This window comes from Phascolarctos cinereus, unplaced genomic scaffold (assembly GCF_003287225.1).
Source record: "Phascolarctos cinereus isolate Bilbo 61053 unplaced genomic scaffold, phaCin_HiC Scaffold_4;HRSCAF=312, whole genome shotgun sequence".
Taxonomy (NCBI): Eukaryota; Metazoa; Chordata; class Mammalia; order Diprotodontia; family Phascolarctidae; genus Phascolarctos; species Phascolarctos cinereus.
In genome coordinates, this window is record NW_027555847.1 from 661830212 (window position 1) to 661851460 (window position 21249).

Below are 21249 nucleotides of genomic sequence, written 5' to 3' on the forward strand. Positions count from 1 at the left end.
CTGTCCCCCAGTCTCTCCATTTGTTTTCTCTGTTTTTCTCTCTCCTGCTACATGCGTCTTAGCTCTATTCTTGTCTGTTTATCCTTTTGTTCTCTCTCTACATCTTTCCCTCTTTCAATAGTGATGTCTGCCTTGGTTTCTACTCAAAAGTTGAATGGGCCACCTCTAGAACTTGGTGAACTCCCCATCTCCAGAGGTCTCGGAGGACCAGACTGTTGTTACTCCACCTCCTCCTCGGTTCTCTGCTAAAAGGGAGGGAACTGGACATGTCCATTTCCAAACCTCCAAGCATGACTGAATTTCCTCTCTGCCTCTTAGCTGGTGGTGAAAGGAGCGGGAAATGCAGAGAGAACACACCTGCCTGGAAAACAGGCCACCCTGAAGATTGAGGGTGACGCTGGAGCCCTCGTGGGGCTCGTGGCTGTGGACAAAGGGGTGTTTGTTCTGAATAAGAAGAACAAACTGACCCAGAGCAAGGTGGGTCTGGGACTGTGGCAGAAACATCCCCTCACTGACGCCCTCCATCTCCAACTGAACCCCCCTCCATCGCCCTCCCTGAACCTATTCCATCTTCCTCACTGAATCCCCTCCATCCCTCCAAGTTCCCTTCATCCCCCTCACTAAGCCTACTTGGTACAGTAGATAGAACACTAGGCCTGGAATGAGAAAGACCCCAAGTTAAAATCTGGCTTCATATACTTCCTAGCTATTTGACCCTGGGCAAGTCACTTAACTTTTGTTTGCCTCAGCTTCTTCAGCTATAAAATGGGGATAATAGTAGCATCTACCTCCTAGAGTTGTGAGAATCAATTGGAATATTTGTAAAGTGCTTAGTTAGAAGAGTACCTGGCCCACAGTAGATGCCATATAAATGCTACAATTATTATTATTATTATTGTTATTGTTATTGTTATTACTATTATCATCCTCTCTGAACCCACTCCATCCCTCACAGAGCTTCCTTCCCCCACTCACTGAATCTTTTCCCCTCTTATTGACTTGCCATGCCCCTCAGTGATTCCCAGCCCCTCACTCAGCTCCTGCCTGGACTTCTCTGTGCCTCCAGGTCTGGGACACAGTGGAGAAAGGAGATATTGGCTGCACTCCAGGCAGTGGACAGGACTATGCTGGAGTGTTCACAGATGCCGGGCTTGCTCTACAGACCAACAAGAAACTTCAGACAGCCCAGCGGTCTGGTGAGGCTTAGGGGAGGAAGGAGGGCTTGAGAGAGTCAAAGATGTGGACAAGATGTCCATAGGGCTCGTCCGGGAGGGCAGTCACACAGAAAGGTCCTTTCAGGACCTGATACTGCCTGGTGAGAGATGAGGATCCAACCAAACCCACACAGATTATCATGTATTCTCCCTCTTGTCTTATCTGTCCTCCACTTGCAGACCCCGAGTGCCCGAAGCTAGCCAAGCGTCGTCGGCGCCGCTCTGTCCAGCTCATGGAGATAAGGAATGACAAAGGTGAGGGAATAGGGCCCATCAGGCCAACATTGCCAGCAGGAAGACCCCTCCTGGGCCCCACACTAGTCCTCAATGGAAGGGAAACTCAGACCGGATCTTGCCTGGTTTCTGGGATGGCCCTAAAAGACACTGAGGGTACTGGGGTGGGCCTCTTGCAGCTGGCCAGTATAAGGATAAAGACTTGAGGACTTGCTGTGAGGATGGCATGCAACTGAACCCCATGGGCTACTCGTGCGAAAGGAGGGCAAAGTACGTTTTAGAGAAAGAGGAATGTGTCAAAGCCTTCCTGGACTGCTGTAACTACATCACCAAGGTTCGTCTGGAGAAACATAGAGACAACGTCCTCAACCTGTCCCGAAGTAAGTGTCCCTATGCCTGGGGAGGGCCACATGGAAGTGATTCTGGGAATTATAAGAACAACTGTTAGAGATATAGGGTTAAGGGACATGGGCTCTTGGAGGAGATAGAGCTTCGGTCTAAGGGAAGACGTGGCCCCAGGGCCCCAGATTGAGGGGGAGACAGCCCCAGGGGAGGGCCAGGTCCAGGCTCCCAGCCTGAGTGGGGAGGTTTGGGTAGGCAATAGGTCAGGGGCCCAGGGTGAAGAAGAGGCTGCTGCTCTGACCCCATCACCCCTCCTGTCCCGCCTCCCCAGGTGAACTAGATGAGGATTTTATGCCAGAGGAAGACATCATCTCCAGAAGCCAGTTCCCAGAGAGCTGGATGTGGACTGTGGAGCCACTAGTAGAGAAGCCTGACAAGTATGGGTAAGGCTGAGACCCCCTGTGATGATCCTGGCCTCCAGCCCCCTTTCCACAATCCCCAAATAGTCATTCTGATCTCATTTCATCTCCTTCTGGTGAGATGATGCCAACGTCCTTCCCTCAGTCTTAAGGCCTCCAGCCTGCCACGGAGACAGGCACCCCCTCCCCCAAGTCCTTCTCTCTCACTTCTCCCTCTTTTCCTCCCTCCCAGAATCTCTACAAAGTCCTACACTGTGTTCCTCAAAGACTCCATCACAACCTGGGAGGTTCTGGCCATCAGTTTGTCAAACACCAAAGGTGAGGCTAGGACTGAGAGAGAAAAGATGATAGCGGGATTCGGGGGTGGGGGAGGGAGAGAAAGGGATGTGGAGCAAGGGCTGGAGACAGCAGCATCCTTCTCTCTGCTTTGATACGTGAGAGGCCCTCCCCTCCCAAGCCCCTTACCCCTGCCTCTGGTGGAGAGGGAGGTGCCACATACAATTTTCTCTTTGGGGAAAAGGAGCTGGATTTAAAGTTAAAAAGCCTAAATTTGAATCCTGACTTCCCATTTTATGACTCTGGGTAAGTTCCTTCCACTCTCTGGATCTTCATTTCCTCATCTGTCCAATGAAGGTCCCATCAATCCTCCACTGTTAGAGCATAGGTTTAATTCAGTGCTTAATAAGCACCTAATGTGTACGAGTTTAATCATCATCTCCAGGACGATGAGCCCCACAACTATAGATATAGCCTCAGTCTCTCCTCTGAGTCCGCGGCTCCCATCACCTATCAGTGATTCCTGGATATCCCGGAAATACGTCAAACTAAATATGTCCAACACTAAGCCTGTTATCTTCCCTCTACACCTAGCCCTCTTCTAAGCCTTCCTATTTCGGTGGAAGCCACCATCCTCCGAGCGTCTCAGGTTCCTAATCCCAGCATTATCCTGGAATCTTCACTCTCTTACCTGATCACTTCCTAAATCTTGTTATTTTTCACCTTCCTGGCTCTCATATCTGACCCCTTCTCTCCACTCATACAGCTGCCATTTTAGTTCTGATCCTCATCACCTGTCACTTAGTTCATTGCATCAGCGTCTTCATGGGGCTCCCTGCCTCTAGTCTCTCCCTACATACCATTGCTACCAAAGGGATAGTCCTTAAGCACACATCTCCCTGTGTGACTTCCCTTCCTCAACCCACTCCAGTGGGTTCCTTTTACTTTGAGGATAAAATACAACTTCTGCGGTTTAGTTGTTAAAATCTTATGTCCTCAATTTATCTTTCCAAACCCATTGGATATTACTTGCCTTCCTGCACAATGCAATCCAACCCAGCTGCTTACTTATGCTACATTGCCCATTTCTCTATTTTTGTGCTAGCTGACCTCTGGCCTAAAATTTGCTTCCTTCTCACCTCTACCTCCTGGAGTCCTTTTCTTCCTTCAAGATGCAGTTCAAACACTGTCTCCTGCAGGAAGCCTTTCCTGATCCCTCAAATGCTAATGCCTCCTTCCCAAACTACCTTGTATCTAACTACACTGAAAAAAACGTTTATTATTCACTTTATATTTATTCTGTATATATATATATATATGAATATACATATACATTGTCATGGAGAAGACATATATATAAATACTTTATACATATAAGCATACATATGAATATATACATACACACACATTATATATACACACACACACACACACACACAACACACACACATATACTATGTGTATTCAGTCATTTCAGTTATGTCTGACTCTTCATGACCCGATTTGAGGTTTTCTTGGCAAAGATATTGGGGTGGTTTGCCATTTCGTTCTCCAGCTCATTTTTACAAATGAGGAAACTGAGGCAAACAGGGTTAGGTGACTTGCTGAAGGTCACAGTTAGTAAGTGTCCAAGGCCAGATTTGAATTCAGGAAGATGAGTCTTTCTGACTCCAAGTGTGACCCTCTATCTACCTAGTGGTCTCACACATATATGATATATGTGCGTATATATATATGTATACACACACATTAATACATACAAATATGCATTCATGCATACATACACCCTTATATTACAATACAAAGTCCTTGGGAATAGGGATTGTATGTGTAAGTATGTGTGTGTCTCTATATATGCATATACACATACATATACACACACATGAGTGCATGTATGCGAGTGTACAAACACATGTGTATATAAATGTATACATATATAGTTAATGTGTAACTATACATGTATAGTGTGTACAACATATAATGCAACACATTATGTATATACATATAATGTATATACATATAATGAATGTGTATATGTATGCATATCTATAATACATACATATGTACATACAACTATAAAATCCTTGGGGTTAGGGATTGTACATGTATGTACATACATACACGTGTGTATGTACATATGTGGGCACACATATATGTGTACAAATACACATGTATATAAATGTATGCATATAGTAAATGTGAACATACTATAGATTCATAATACTTATATGGTAAGTGTGTATAGTATATATACATACAATGCATGTGTGTATATACATATAATAAAAGTGTAGACATGTGCATATCTGTACATGCACACATATATACATACGACAAAGTCCTTGGGAATAGGGATTGTTTCATTCTTGGCACTTGTATCCCCAGTGCCCAACACAATGCTTGGCCTATAGCAGGTGCTTAATAAATACTTATTGATGATGGATGGATTGATTCAAGGACTTAGGGTGAGCTATCGGCTGAGGTGACACTGGCATCCAGGCCTTTGACTCTTGGACCAGGGCTCCCCCACCTCCAGCTGCCTGTTTATTCTCTGCTCCTGTTCCCTGCTTGGGCAGGGATCTGTGTGGCTGACCCATATGAGATCACCGTGATGCAAGACTTTTTCATCGACCTTCGTCTGCCCTACTCTGTGGTACGCAACGAACAGGTGGAGATTCGAGCTATTCTCTACAACTATGGGGAGAACCCATTCAAGGTGAGGGGCCCTGGATCACCCTGCCCAGACTCCCCCTGCCCAGGCTCGCTGCTCACCCTGTCCCCACCCCGGACCCCACCGCTGCCTATTCTCTTCTCCCAAGTTGGAGGGAGAAGAATGTGAGCTTCTTCCATGGATGACTCATTCAATGAGACTTCACGGAGCCCTGCCCACTGCTTTCCCTACCCCATCATTTCCTAACAAAGTGTGCCAGACTTTTCAGGGAGGGGAAGGTGTAGGGGTGGAGATAGGAGGAAAAAACACATACAACATCACCGAATAGCAACAAAGGACTGAGAATATCAGAGGGATTTGGGGAAAACAGAATAGATACTGAGGACTGGTTGAAAGAACTGGGGGTGCTTAACCTAGGAAAGAAAAGCCTTAGGGAGGAGCCGATCACTAGCTACCTCCAAGAATCTGAAGGACAGTTGCTTGGAAGGCTTGGACTTATTCTAGTTGATCCCATAGGCAAAACTAGGATTGATGATAACAATTCAGTCATTTTTTAGTAGTGTCCAACTCTTTATGACCCCATTTGGGGTTTTCTTGGCAAAGACACTGGAGTGGTTTGCCATTTCCTTCTTCAGCTCATTTTACACATGAAGAAACTGAGGCAAACAGGATTAAGTGACTTGCACAAGGTCACATAGCTAGCAAGTGTCTGAGGCAAGATATGAACTTAAGTTTTCCTGACTGTGTCCAGGGCTCTATTCTATGTGTCACATGGTCCTGAATGGAACTTGCAAAGGTGTGGATTTGGGCTTGATGTAAGGTCAAACGTCCTAGCATTTAGAGTTGCTCCCAAGTGGAATCTTAATGGGGAGTAAGTTTTCCCTCAGTCAGTCAGTGCCAGCTTAATAAATGGAAAGCTGTTGAGGTTTAGGGGTGCTGGGACCCCAAAATCACTACATGCGGGTCCTGCCCAAATGAATTAGACCCAAGCTTTCTTTCAGCCAAAGACAAGGTTTATTGGAACATCAGTGGAGTGAGTGCGATTTAAAGAATCCACTACATCGGCCCAACTCTTAAGGCATCTAATCATCTGTATTGTATTGTAAGGCAAGCGGGCCAAATTTTAAGAATCTGAGCACCTTAATGGAGACAAGATGGGCCTTATATACAGAAAGTCTGTGGGAGGAATCTAAGAGTGGTCAAGTAGTCTGGGGTGACTGGAGGAGGGGTCTAAGGAGGTCCTGGATGGGAGTGGCCAGTAAGCTGGGGTGAACAGAGCTCCAGGGACCTGGACCACGTGGCCAAGGGAGAATGGAGTCTAGATAGGATTAAAGGTGGGAAGTGGCCTGGAGCAATCCAGAGGTAAAGGAACAGAACTGGAAGACTGGACATAGCACAAAGAAAGGCCAGTTAAGTGGATTACAACCTCAGGCAAACCCCAGAGATTTGGGGAGTCCAGGGTTTTTCCTTTATGGAATCCAGATCGCAAAGATATGGTCTTTTCCTTTTAGGGGTTTAGATCCCAACCCCGTCAAAGTCTATTTCATAAATAAATATTTATTAAGTACCTACTATGTGTCTGCCATTGTGGTAAATGCTTCCTGGAGGTCTTTAAGCAAAGGCTTCAGCAAAAATAGCAGGGACAATATGGTGGGGATGATTGTTTAGGTATAGGTTTGGTAGTTGAACTAGGCAGCCTCTGAGCTTCTTTCCAATGCTTAGTTTCTCTGATTCTTTGACCCTGAAGCATTGAATGTCAGAGATAGAAGGAATCTTAGCAATCCTCTATATCTCCTCATTTCACTAAGGAAGAACATGCCTAGGCAGCAGAAGTGGTTTGTCCAAGGTCACACAGGTGGGAAGTAAGCCAGGATTTGAAACCAGGTTCAGAAAACGTTGGGAGCCATGGAGGGTTCTTGAGCAGTGGAGGGGACAGGAAGAAGATCACGTTTTGGAGGGGGTTGTGTCATTCGGAGGCGCCTCTCCCCACCTCACCAGGTACGCGTGGAGCTGCTCCACAACCCTGTCATCTGCAGCGCCGCCACCTCCAAGAAGCGCTACCAGCAGATAGTGAAGATCCCAGCCAAATCTTCTTTAGCTGTGCCCTTTGTCATTGTGCCCCTGAAAATCGGCAACCATGATATAGAAGTCAAGGCTGCTGTCTATAACCAACTTATCAGCGATGGTGTCAAAAAGAAACTGAAGGTCGTGGTAAGTTGTGGGGGAGTTGGCCTTGTCCCCCCTCACCTGCCCACTCCCCTGGAGCCTGCATTAGATGAGCCCCTCTGTTGGAGAAAGCCTTGGGGGACAACACCTCAAGAATCTTAGCTGCTCAAACTGGAGGATCCTATAGCCAAGGGAATTCTACCCTCTCAGGACTTCAGGATCCAAAAACCTCTGATGCTTAGACACTAAGACTCTAGAACCTTAGATTGTGAGAATTTTAGAGTCCAAAAACCTTCAAGTACAAGAACTGTAGGACCCTAGAATCCACTACCCACCCACCCCAAATCCTCTAGAACCAGACTCAATTGTCCTCAGAATGGGAGAGAAAACCCATTCTGGGGATGACAGCTATCTCCTCCCTACTATCCCCTACAAAGCCGGAAGGGATGAAAGTGTCAAAGGCTGTGACCACTCGAACCCTGGACCCAGTGAAACTTGGCCACAGTGAGTTGGGGTATGGGAAGGCAGGTGGGGAAGCCTGAGTGGGACTGCAGGGGGGAGGAGGGTAAGGGAACTGGAGAGAGGACCCTCCATGATCATCCCACCTTCTACCTCCTCGGTCAGATGGGGAACAGAGGGAAGACATTCCTGCAGCAGACATCAATGACATTGTTCCAGGCACAGAGTCAGAAACTAGTATACAATTTCAAGGTAACAGTGTCCAGGGATTCCTCACCTCCCACCTGGGGGAGATATTTCCCTGGCCTCTCTTCCTTTCTTCCTCCCTCCTTCCCTCCCTCCCTTCCCTCTTTCCTTCCTCCCTCCCTCCCTTCCTTCCTCCTTCCTTTCCTCTCATCCTTCCTCCTTCCCTCCTTTCCCTTCTTCCTTCTTCCCTTCCTTCCTTTCTCCCTCCTTTCCCTTTTTCCTTCCTCCTTCTCTTCCTCTCTTCCTTCCTCCCTCCCTCCTTTCCCTTCTTCCTTCCTCCCTTCCTTCCTTTCTTCCTTCTAACTCATGGCTTTAGACATTGGGTTTGGGGGTAAAGGAGAAAGGAGCTCCAGTGGCCAAGGGCCCATCCTTGACGGAGCTTCTGACAGGGCTCAATCCTGTCCGTAGGAACACCTGTGGCCCAGATGGTTGAGGATGCCATAGATGGTAACAAGCTGAAGCACCTGATCGTGACGCCATCAGGCTGTGGAGAGCAGAACATGATTGGAATGACTCCCACTGTTATCGCCGTCCACTATCTTGATGCCACAGATCAGTGGGAAAGGTTTGGGGTGGAAAAGCGGTTGGAAGCCTTAGAGCTTATCAAGAAGGGTGAGGTCCCTTGACTCCCTAATGTGTCCCTAGCCTCTTCCAGAGCTTATTTCCATGATCCCATGGTCCCTTTCTGACCAAACCATACCCACTTGCCCTCCCCACAGGGTATGCTCAACAGCTGGCCTTTAAGAAGTCAGACCACTCCTATGCTGCCTTTAAAAATCGACAATCCAGCACGTGGTAAGCCTGGGATGGACCCCAGGGAAGTGTCTTCCCTCTCTCAGCCCACTGTGGCATTGAAATACAGGTGGGGAGATGCAAGCCCAACTGCTAAAGGTAAGGAGAGCTAGCTAGCATTGTCCAATATAGACAGCACAAGATTTAGAAATTCATAGGCTGTCGAGTGGAAAGGGCCCAAGAGTCCATCCCTCTCATGTTACAAAGAAAGACGCTGAGGCTAGAGGAGGGGAGTGACATAAGGGATTAATAATAACAGCCATATATAATAGCATATAATATAACAGCAATTATAATAATAGCTTTATATGGAACACTTTATATGGACAAAGCATTTGCCTATATCTTTGGGAATTAAATAGTATAACTCTTCATATCTCCATTTTACAAATAAAGAAATTGAGGTCCAGAGAGGTCAAGTGACTTACCCAAGGTTGCAGAGATGGTTTTTGAACCCAGATCCTCCAACCCCAAATCCAGTGAACTTTTCAGTACCTTTATTGTGCCTAAGATTGAAAGCATAGATCTCAACTGAATGTTAGGGCTGGGAGAGTTCTTAGAACAGAATGTCAGAGTTGAAGGGATTTTAGAACACAGGACGTCAGATCTGGGAGGGCTCTTAGGACACAGAATGTCAGAGCTGAGAGAGGCCTTAAATGACAGAATGTCAGAGATACAAGTGTCCTTAGGACATCAAATGTCAGAGCTGGAAGAGACCTTAGAACAGAGAATATTAGAGATGATGGCAGGGACTTTAGAACATAGAATGATAGAATTGAAAGTGCTCTTTGAGATCATCTTTTCCAATGCTTTCATCTTACAGATGAAGAAACTGAGGCTGAGAGGTCACATGATGTGTTCAAAGCCACACAGCCAATAGCAGAACTGGGACCTTAGTCCAGGTCTTTTGACTCCATGTCCAATGTTCTTTCTAGTATACCCTGATGACTGTAGTCAGGAAACCTGGGTTGAAATCCTGACTTCCACTTACTGGCTCTGTGTACCCCTCTGGGTCTCTAGAAGGCAGATCAGATCAGATGAACTCTCTGTGCCTCTGTGAGGAGAAAGTTCACATGGCAAGCTGACGTCATGACCTTGTCTTCCAGGCTGACAGCCTATGTCGTAAAGGTATTCTCCATGGCCACCAACCTCATAGCGATTGATGCCCAGGTCCTCTGTGGTGCTGTCAAATGGCTCATCTTGGAGAGTCAGAGACCAGATGGAATGTTCCAGGAGGATGGTCCAGTGATCCATCAGGAGATGATTGTAAGACCCCCACCTTCCACTTAGAGAGGTTAGAGTGAGAGGGAATATGGTAAGGCAGCAGTGATAGGAAGGTTAGATTCCGGGGCAGGGGGGGAGAGAGAGAGAGAGAGAGAGAGAGAGAGAGAGAGAGAGAGAGAGAGAGAGAGAGAGAGAGAGAGAGAGAGAGAGAGAGAGAGAGAGAGAAACAGAGAGAGAGAGAAGAAATGATAGAAGATAGATATAGATAAAACATAGAGACAGATAATAGATGTAGATAGAGTAGGATAGAAAGAGATAGATAAAGGTAGATAACATTGAGATAGATACTAGATAGATGGATAGATAGATATAAGTGGAACAGATGGACAGATATCTAGATAGATAGCTATACAGGTAGATAGAATAGATAGAGAGACATATAGATGATAGAGTGATAGACCCATAGGTAGGTAGATAGATGGATGAGTAGATAGAGAGATGATAGATAGATGTAGATAGAGTAGGACAGACAGATATATAGAGGTAAATAAAAGAGACAGATATTAGAGATCTATACGTAGATGAATGGGTGGATAGATAGTTGGAGATGATAGATAGCAGTAGCTAGAGAGACAGATAAGTAGGCAGATAAGATAGACATAAAATAGATAGATAGACAGACAGATAGGGCATTTCCTAAAGACTTACCATGTACCAGGCACTGTGTTAAGCACTGGGAATGCAATTAGGAGCAAAAAAAAAACCCAAACAAACAAACAACAAAAAAAAGTTCCTTCCCTCAAGGAGTTTACATTCTAGTCGGGGAAGATGACACATAAAATGGAGCTGAAAAGTGTAGGAGAAGGAAAGCAAGATAGCCTGTGGAGGTCATTCATGGGTTGGTCTGGATTGGAAGTCAGCATGACTGATGTGGGTGCTTCTTCAAATCAGAGGTTCTGGGGAGGAACTCATCAATTGGAGGAGGCGGCCAAAGGGGTTGGAGGCATTAGTAGCATGAAAAGCCTTGCTCTGGGTCATTAGAAAGTAGGGGTGGGGATCCTTAGCTACAGTATACAGTGGCCTGGCTGGCAGAAGGTGGACCTGGTATCATCTCCTCTGATGAGATAGAAGAGTACAACTTACCCCTACCCTGTCAGTCCTCCATTGTCCCCAACTCTTACCCATTAGCATCAGCCTCTGATCTGAGGGAGGACACAGCTTTTGCCCTCAGGAAGTTCCTAGTCTAACAGATCAGAAAGTCTAATCCTGGAAGGACTGAGACTTAAGGCCATGAGATTTTCTAGGAGAAATGGGAGTTTAGAGGCTGAGAAGATTTGAACTCAATGAATAACCTGGCTTTTTCTCCCCTCAGGGTGGCTACAAAGGTGGGGAGGCTGATGTTTCACTCACAGCCTTTGTACTCATAGCTCTGCATGAAGCAAAAGACATCTGTGCAGGCCAAGTCAATGTAAGTGACCCCCCTCCACCAGTCTTTCTGTGTGTCCTAATCCTTTTCCAGTCCCCAATACCCTTGCCTTAGACTCTCCCCAAACCTCCCAGGCCTGAACATCTCTTTAGTCTTATGACCTGTGCCCCAACATTCAAGTTCCCCTTGCTGCCTCAAACCTCCTCTCTGGTCCCTGGGGAATAAAAGATGGCCTTTCCAGGCCAGAGGGCATGCTAGGTGGTCTGTGGTACCTGACAGGGGAGTAGGATATGGCATAAAGTGCCCAACAGTGCTGGCCTGAGCAGGGTCGGGATCTTCTTCCCATAGAATCTGGAAGCAAAAATCAATGAAGCAGGAAACTTCCTGGCCGGCAAATACCAGGGCCTGACTCGGCCCTATACTGTGGCCCTGGCTGGCTATGCCCTGAGCTTGCTGGAGAAGCTTGATGACTCCAAAGTGGAGAAGTTCATGAGGGCAGCCACGAGTGAGTAAATCTCCTTAGTGTGGGGAAAGAGGGTCAAAGAAGGGGACCCAGGGAGTTCCTTAGGCTGGGGAGAGGCAATCAACATGTCTGAGCTCTCTTTCCCCCACAGGTGGCAACAGCTGGCAGGAGAAAGGCCAGAAGCTGTACAATGTGGAGGCCACATCCTATGCCCTTCTGGCCCTACTGAAACTGAAAGACTTTGACACAGTCCCTGCTGTAGTTCGATGGCTCAATGAGCAGAGATACTATGGAGGTGGTTATGGGTCCACCCAGGTAAGTGGGGTCCAGGCCTGGTAGGCAAGGGACACACACACATACACACACACACACACACACACACACACACACACACACCTCCAGTGGCCTTCCTAGAGGAAATATCCCTGCTGTCTGTATAGAAGGGACAGGGCAACACTACCCTGACTCCCCTTTTGTCCTGATTCTTAAATAGCATTGCTTGTGGCCACCATCCCATCCACTGAGAGGTCAGCCCCTTCTCTCTGACTGTCTAAGCATCAAAAGTGGAACCTTAGAGAACTGCATAATAGAGAAGACAGAAAAATCATAATATAAGCATGGACCTTGGACTTGTGGTTTTTCAATTGGTGTAGAGAACTCCCAGTGAGAAAACTCCCTCTTACCAATACAGATTGATACCTGGTCTACAATTTATAGTCTCTTTAATTAATCATTAGTGTTATTATTACTTGTAATCCCATCTGCAGTTATTCCTGTTTCTGATATTATCATTAATAGAGAACCAAACAGTTTGAAGTATCAGATAGAATTATGTAACTCTAAGCCCTCAATTTACTTTAGCATACATTTATTAGGCACTTAATATGTGCTTGTGCCAGGTACTGCCCCACACAACATGAATGTAAGAGCTGAAGCTTCAGCATATAGAATGTCTGAGGTCCTTAGAGCACAGAATGTCAGAGCTGGGGAGGTTCTTAGAACAAGGAATATCGGAACTGGGGAGGTCCTTGGGGCACAGAATGTCAGAGCTGGGGAGGTTCTTAGAACAAGGAAAGTCAGAGAAGAATGTTAGAGCTGGGGAGGTCCTTGGGGCAATAGAACGTCAGAGCTGGGGAGGTCTTTGGGGCATGGAATGTCAGTGCTGGGAGGGACTTTTTTTTTTTTTGGTCTAGCTCTATGATTCTACAGGTATAAGGAACTCCTTTTGTGGAATTCCCACCACCAATGCTAATCACAAATTCATCTGTAATTTATAGTCTTGGAGATTTGCCTAGGAGTCAGTCAATAAACATTAATTAAGTGCCTACTGTGTGCCAGGTGCTATGCTAAACACTGGGGATACAAAGAAACACAAAAGGCAGTTTCTGCTTTCAAGGAGCTCACAGTCTGTTGGTGGAGATACAACATGTAAATAACTCTGCAAACAAGCTACATATGTGATACATTTGTTGTTGTTCAATTGTGCTGACTCTACATGACCCCACCGACAAAAGTCCATGAGGTTTTCTTGGCAAAGCTACTAGAGTGGTTTGCCATTTCCTTCTCCAGTGTGTCCCCATTTTACATGAGGAACTGAGGCAAATAGGGGTCAAGTGACTTGCTCAGAGTCATACAGCTAGTGAGTGAGATTTTCCTGTTCAGATCTTCCTGACTCCAGGCATGGTGCTCTATCCGCTATGTCACTTAGCTGCCCCATGGGATATATTGGAGATAATCAGTCGCGGGAAAGGAATAGACTTAAAGCACATCAGAAAAATCTTCCTATAGAAGGTGGGATTTTAGATGGGACTTGAAGGAAGCCAGGAGGTGGAGATGGGGAGACAGAATGTTCCAGGCATGGGGGAAAATCAGGGGGAAAGCCTGGAGTTGGGGGATGGATTGTCTTTGTTAGTGGAAGAGCAAGGAGGCCTGTGTCATCAAAAAGTGGAAGGTGGGGAGGGCAGATGGAGAGTAAGGAATAAGAAGACAGGAAGGTGATGGAGGTGGGAAGCTGGTAATAAAGGACTTCGAAAACCACACAGAGAATTTTGTATTTGCTCTTGGAGATCATTGGGGTACCACTGGAGTGAGAGGCTAAGTGCCTTCCCTGTAATCGCACAGTGTATGTCAGAGGCAGGACTCAAACCCAGGACTTCCTTATTTCTATCTACTCTGGTATTCGACTTCTCAGAGGAGACATTAGAACACAGACTACAGAATGTCAAAACTCAGAGATTACCTACCACTTTCTTTTACAGATTGGTAAACTAAGGCCTGGAAAGGGGAATCACACAGGGAATTATCAAATTAGTGGCACAACCAAGCCAGGACCAGGTCACTTGACTCCCAGTCTGAGAGTCCTACATATTGTCCTGGGGCTGCTTTGGTAGTGGTGGGGTTAACCCCAGGTATTTTCCTCCTTCCCCTCCCGGCCTCTGAGCTCCCTTTCCCCTACAGAGAGGAATGCACAGCTTTTACTGCTGGCCTTGGAAAGAGGGGTAGGGAACAGCTGGGGCTTCTTCAACAGGGCAGGGCAGGGCAGGGCAATGGATTGAGAAGGGAGATGTTGGGATCGCCCTCAGCCCTGCACTTTGTCTTAGCTTTTGACACACAGCCAGGATGGGGCAGGACTCTTAGGCAACTTTGATTTCTTTTTTTTTTTAAGCTTTAAATGGTGTCTTCCAGCTTTTAAATTTTTTATTTATTTTTATCTTTTTAATTAATTAATTAATTTTTAGTTTTCAACATTCACTTCTATAAGATGTTGAGTTCTAAATTTTCTCCCTTTCCCTCCCCTCCCCTCTCCCTGAGACAACCTGATGTAGGCTCTACATATACATTCCTATTAAACATATTTTCACATTAGTCATGTTGTAAAGAAGAATTAGAACCGATAGGAGGAACCACAAGAAAGAAGAAACAAAACAGAGAGAGGGAGAGAGAGGGAGAGAGAGAGAGAGAGAGAGAGAGAGAGAGAGAGAGAGAGAGAGAGAGAGAGAGAGAGAGAAAGTGCACGCAAATAGTTTGCTTTGATCTGCATTCAGACTCCAAAGTTCCTTCTCTGGACACGGACAGCATTTTCCATCATGAGCCTTTTGGAGTTGTCTTAGATCCTTGCATTGCTGAGAAGAGCCAAGTCTATCAAAGGCAGCTTTGATTTCTCCTCAAGTGGGTTCTAAGTATTCTTTTCTTTTCTTTCTTTTGTTCTAAATATTCTTGCTGGTGTTCTAGGCTCCAGGGTCATATTTTGTGTTTCTTCTCTTGCTAGATTCTAGGATACTTTGGTGATATTATTTTTGGCTTTGTTGCAATTCTTTCTCAGTCTGTGGGGTGATTTGGTTTCATTTTTAGTTTTGGTTTTTGGTTTCTAGTGCTTTTTTAGGCTCTGGCAGAACTGTTCACTCCCTTCATAGGTTCTAAGCCTTCTTGACAGAATTCTGGGCTTCAAGGTGACCACTCTCTGGGTGTATTCTATGTCCTCTTGATGATGTTCTAGGATCTCATACAATTCTCTTTCCCTTGAGGGGATTCTAGGTCAGATTGGTTGTTTGTATTTCCAGCTCTGTTGTGGCCCTCTCTCGTTCATCTATGGGCAGGTTCTAAGCAAGGCAAATGTTTAACGACCAGCTCTCCAGGGCAGAAAATGCACACATGACACACTTAAATGTAATCTGCATTATTAGCCATTTCTCCATGACTTTCCTATGTCTGGACAATCCACAAAACAATAAATCAAGCCCCGATTTGTAGCATTTGCTGGTTTCTGAGGTATAAATGTTTATAATGAAAATTTAACAATCTGCCTTCAACAGCCAGTGTGAGCTGGCTCCAGCATTCCCCCTGGTTCTAGGTCACCTTAGCTGCATTAAGAAGCACAGCTTCCAGGAATATGTACAGGAAGTGATGGTAGCACTGTTTTTAGCCCTGGTCACATCAGAGCTGGAGTACTGTGTTGAGTACTACACACCACATTTTAGGATTACTGCGTTGGAGAGTATCCAAAGGAAGGTAACCAAGATGGTGAAGGGCCTCAAGCACAGATGGTTTGAGGATCTGTTGGAGGAATTGAGAGTGTTTAACATGAAGAAGCGAAGACTCGGGGGAAACACGATATCTATCTTTGAGCACTTGGAGATCTCTAATCTGGAAAAGGAATTCGATGGGGTCTGTTTGGCCCCTGAGGGCTAGACTAGAAGCAATGGGTAGAAGCTAAAAAGAGGCCAATTTAGGCTCGACATTGGGAACAATTTCCATAGTGCTCTCTCTAAGTGGAATGGGCTGCCTTGGGAGGTAAGGACCTCCTCCTCCTTGCAGGTCTTCAAGCAAAGGCTGGCTGACCAGTTATTGGATGTGTAGTCTTGGGATTTCTTTTTCAGACATCAGTTAGGCAAATGGCTAATTCTGACAGAAGATTCTATGCTGCTCGATTACTTTCATGGTGCTCTAGGCTCTGACACAGCCTCATTGTCACGGGTTCTAGGCTGTCTTATTGATATTCTCAGATGTCTTGTGACCCTCTCTTTTTTTTCTGGTTGGGTTCTAGGTCACCTCAGTGGTATTCTGGCCCCTGGTTTGACTCTGACTCTTTTCCCTTTGGGTGGGTTCTAGGTTACCTCTGTTGTGTTCTGGGCTTTCCAGGCTCTCTTGTGACTTCCTCTTTTTTGCCTCCCTGATTTGTGTTCTAGGCTACCTTCATGGTATTCCAGGCTCTGGCCCAGTACCAGCAGGATGTGCCAGATCACCAAGAACTAGACCTGGATATTTCTGTTCACTTGCCCAGCAGGAGCTCAGCTTTTACCCACCGCATCAGTTATGACTCTGCCAGCTTGTTGAGGTCAACTGAGGTAAGGCACTCCCTGTCTGCACCCCACTCACTGCAGCCACTGGGCCCCAGATAAAGGGGAATGCCATGCTTAGTTCCAGCCTACTGCGGCAGGGTCCCCTTTCTTCTTGCTCTGGGAGAAGGACATGGTGAGGGAAAGAGAATCACAGTGAAAGGAACCACAGGAACTGTCAGTGCTGGAAAGCCTAGGAGGATGCTGGCCTAATGAATGGCTGCCTGTCACCTCCTCCCAAGCCTCTGTAAAATGAAGAAAGATCCTAACCATAGGGAGAGGCTTCACCTTTACTATCTCTTCTTTTTTTCTCTTTCTCTTCTCTTCTAGCTCTTTACCTTCTTTCATTCTCTATCTCTTCTTCCTTCTTTATCCTTTTCTCCCTTCTTATGTTCCTACTCCTTTCTCTTCTTCCTCCCCACTCCTTTTCTCTCCTCTCCTCCCTTCCTTTCCTTTCCTCTCCTTTCCTCCCTTTCCCTCCCCTCTTCTCTCCTCCCCTTTCCTCTCCCCTCCCTTCTCCTCTCCTCTCTTCTCTCCTCCCTTCAGTTCTTCTCCTCTCTTCTCCTCCCCTTCCCCTCCCTTCCCCTCTCCTCCTCTCTCTGTCTCACATTCTTTCCATCTTCCCACAATCATGGAAACATGACCTCCTCCAGAAGATACTGCATCCCTGGCCACCCTGGCCAGTTCTGGCCATACTTTTGCCTATTCCCACCCTAGCACCTTGGGTCAAAATGAGGAGTAGGTATGCTCCTAGCTTATCACTGCCACCTCCAGACTGTCCCCTACCACCACCATTCAGCAGCCTCTCCTCTTTGAAGACTTCCATACCTTATTAAGATCCTGGTGGCAATGATCTTTAGGCCTCCAGGTCATTCTGAGCCCTTCCTAAAGATGTTCTAGTCTTCTTCTCTACCCTAACCCTTGCTCTTGCCCTAGGGGGCTTCAGGATACACACTGACATCCCTTTGAACACCCTTGCTTCCTCATTTGTGTGCCTCCTCCACTCTCATTATGTGCACTTTCACTCCACCTCAGCCAGACACAGGAATGTTTATACCCTCCATCTCATCATCCCCCCAAAGTGTTCTACCTTCATGATCCAGAACTCTAAGATTCCTCCCTGACCATGACTTCTTATCTGCCCATCTTTCCCTGTCAGATATCTCCCAAACCTATTCTCTGTTCCTGCTGCAACCTTCAATCCAGGGACAGGAAACCTGTGGCCTTCTAGGTCCTTAAGTGTGGCTTTTTGACTCAGTCAAGACCACACGTGGCCTTAAGGCAGCAGGTTCCCCACTCCTGCTCCAGTCACTCCATTCCTTTCCGATTGCCCAGGCTCTAGGTTCTGGTCTCACTGCCACACTTTGAAATCTTTCCCATACACTTTACTATATGGTCAACTTTACACTGCCCTCTCCCCTTAAATCCCTTGTCCATGTCCTGTGGCTACTCACTACATTCCAAATCCAACCCTCTATTATTGCTGCCATTAGCCTTCTCCACTTCTACTCTTAAGCTGCTGAATCTGCTAGAACCCACAACTATGCTGACTTGCTCATGACAAAGTCATGTTATCCAATCACAGTTGGGTCCTCATTGACACACACCAAACCTTTTACTGACTCTCTACTGTGCTCCTCATAGCATTTGTTCCAAACCTTCTCTTCCTTCCTTCCTCTCCCTCTTGCTTCATGTTCTACCAGAAAAAAAATTATTTCTCTCCAATTCTGTGCCTCAGATTACCTCAACATCATCCCCCCATCTTGTCATTCTTTGCGATGATCTCTGAAGAAGAAATAGTAAGGTTCCTTTCCAAGACCGACCCTTCTCCTTGGGTTCTACATCCCATCCTCTCCCAAGCTCCTTTGAGAATTTGCCTCTTTGATCATCTCCCACCCCTCCTTATCCACTGGCTCTATTCCTGCTGCCTGTAAGCATGCTCAGACCTTCCCCCTCAACTTTCTAAAGCCTCCATGTGATCCTAACGTCCCCTTAAGTGTTATTCTTATTTCTCTCATCCATTTTATGGCCGTACTCCTAGAAAAAAGCTTTCTATACTTGTTACCTCTACTTCCTCACATTGCATTTGATTCTCAACCTGAAATCTGTTTTTTTGCCCCAACTCAATTGAAACGATCGCTCTAAGGTCACCAGAGACCTCTCTATTGCTAAATCCAATGGACTTTTCTCAGTCCTATTTTTTTACCTGTCTGTAGCCTTTGACGCTGCTGGCCACCCCCTTCTCCTGAGTACTCTCTCCCCTGGATTTCCATGACACTGGCCTGTCATGGCTTTCTTCTTACCTGTCTCCTTTGCAGAATCATTATCTGTGTTGTTCTACCCCCATGTATGGCTGTGTCCCAGGGCTCTGTGCTAGGTCCTTTCCTCTTTTCTATGTTGTGGTGATCTCATCACTTCCCACAATTTCAATGATTAGCTCTACATGAATGGCACCCAGATCTACAGATCCAGCCTATCTCCCTACTGAACTTCTAGGTCATATCACCAACTGCCTAGTGGATCTCTCCACCTGCATATTCCATGGACTGCTCAAGCTCAACATCTCTAAAATGGAACTAATGAGCTTTCTCCCTGACCTTCCCCTTCCTTCTAACTTCCCTGTTTCTCTGGAGGACGCCATCCTCCTTCCAGTAACCCAGGTTCTCAGCCTCTTTGTCATTCTGGTCTCTTCCTTCTCTCTGAATTCCTATATCCAGTTGGTTGCCAAGTCTAATTGATTCTCCTACATCAATACCTTTACCATTTGTCTCCTCTCCCCTCACACCGATAGCACCTCATCTCAGGCCTTTGCCACCTTTAACCTGGGACTATTGCTGGAGTCCCTTGAATAGTCTCCCTGTCTCTGTTCTCTCCCCTCTGCAACCCATCCTCCACACAACTGCCAAACTGATATTCCTAAAATGCAGGTCTGATCACGATTCATTCGTGACTCTCACTTGCCTTCCTTAACCCCTCTCAATTCCAGTGCCTTCCCTGTTAATTACTTGCTATTCATCCTGTATAGCTTGCTTTGTATACATCTGTTTACATGTTATTTTCCCTATTAGACTGTAAGCTTCTTGAGGGCAGGGACTATCTTTTTGTATACCCAGAGTTTAGCACAGTGCCTGGTGTGTAGTAGGTGCTTAATGAATGTTTATTGATTTATTGATTAGCTCTCGCCTCCTCCAAGAGGCCTTTCCCAATTCACCTGTTTGTTAGTTCTTCCCCACCCCCTTTCCCAAAATTAATTTGTATTTATTTTGGATACTTTTCATATTTAGCTGTATACGTGTTGATTTCCCCCAATATCAGTTCCCAAGGGCAGGGATTATCTTATTTCAATCCTTGTATCCCCAATGCCTAGCAAAATGCCCAGCACATAGTGTTTAATAATTGCACATTGAACTGAATTCTCCTTCTTATAGACCAAGATAAACGAAGACTTTACTGTAAAGGTCAAAGGAAAAGGACAAGGCACACTTTCGGTGAGAAGGCTCCATCCCCTGACCTAAGCCCAGCCTGAGCTCCCACTCCTAGCCTCTCCCTGACCTTTAACTTTACCCAAGCCTGGGCTCTAATCCCAGCCCCAGTTCTGACCCTCCAATCCTCTTACCTGAAGAATTTTACCTCTTCCTGCTCTGGTCTACTCTGACCTTCCCTCTCCCATTCACAGGTTGTGACAGTGTATAATGCGAAGTTAAAAGATAGTATAGCCTGTAAGATGTTTGACCTGAGGGTGTCCACTCGACCAGTCCCACCAAATGGTAAAGTGCCCTGTTCTTCTTCCTAGGCCCAGAATTCTAATCTCTTTCCTTTCCTTGCTCCCAAATCCTGGCTCTGATCCTTTTCTCCAGCTCTTGTCCCAATTCTGATGCCCCCTCACCTTATACCCTTTTCCCACTGGAATGGGGACCCAGACCAGGAGTTCTTACCCTCATGTATTCTCTCTCATCTGTTTTCAGAAAGGGTGCCTGAGGATGCCAAGGGCAGCGTGTTCCTTGATATCTGCACTAAGTAAGTGGACACCAGCAGTCCCAGGAGAGTGAAAGTCACTGGGAATCATCTCCTCTCCCTTGTCTAGAGGAAGGGCCCAGAATGGGTTGTAGGTCACTCCTGTTACCAATGTTCCCTCTCCTCCCTTCTGCCCTCTTCAGCCTTCCCCTGTTCCCTTCTCCCTACGTCTTTCAGGGAAGAGGATTTTGGAAGTCTAACCTGACTCCAGCAGCTGCCCACAATAGCTGTAGGCCAAAACCCCAATCGTAGACTAACCCTCAGGCCCTGCTGCCCCTGCTCTGATCCCCCGGGGCCCTTTTGGTGCTGCCCCATCCAGGTACCAAGGACAAACTGATGCTACTATGTCGATTCTGGATATCTCTATGATGACTGGCTTTTCTCCAGACACAAAAGATCTCAATTTGGTAAGAAAATGGGACAGGTGAAACAGAGCTGGGGAAGAGTCAAGTACTGGGATGGCTGGGG

The 21249-nt window shown here is 46.3% G+C and overlaps 1 protein-coding gene across 1 annotated transcript in view; it reads left to right on the forward strand.

The window, feature by feature from the left end:
* C3 (complement C3) overlaps window positions 1-21249 on the forward strand; it is a 38367-nt gene that overhangs the window by 14471 nt on the left and 2647 nt on the right. The window contains exons 14-34 of the mRNA XM_020971319.2: window positions 319-477; window positions 1067-1196; window positions 1395-1469; window positions 1628-1828; window positions 2122-2233; window positions 2442-2527; window positions 5062-5201; window positions 7155-7367; window positions 7760-7826; window positions 7947-8033; window positions 8436-8639; window positions 8747-8822; window positions 9926-10085; window positions 11416-11511; window positions 11818-11974; window positions 12084-12247; window positions 16618-16776; window positions 20196-20255; window positions 20444-20534; window positions 20733-20784; window positions 21101-21188. Coding sequence (XP_020826978.1) covers window positions 319-477; window positions 1067-1196; window positions 1395-1469; window positions 1628-1828; window positions 2122-2233; window positions 2442-2527; window positions 5062-5201; window positions 7155-7367; window positions 7760-7826; window positions 7947-8033; window positions 8436-8639; window positions 8747-8822; window positions 9926-10085; window positions 11416-11511; window positions 11818-11974; window positions 12084-12247; window positions 16618-16776; window positions 20196-20255; window positions 20444-20534; window positions 20733-20784; window positions 21101-21188 — 2577 coding nt within the window. The remainder of the gene's footprint in view (window positions 1-318; window positions 478-1066; window positions 1197-1394; window positions 1470-1627; window positions 1829-2121; window positions 2234-2441; window positions 2528-5061; window positions 5202-7154; window positions 7368-7759; window positions 7827-7946; window positions 8034-8435; window positions 8640-8746; window positions 8823-9925; window positions 10086-11415; window positions 11512-11817; window positions 11975-12083; window positions 12248-16617; window positions 16777-20195; window positions 20256-20443; window positions 20535-20732; window positions 20785-21100; window positions 21189-21249) is intronic.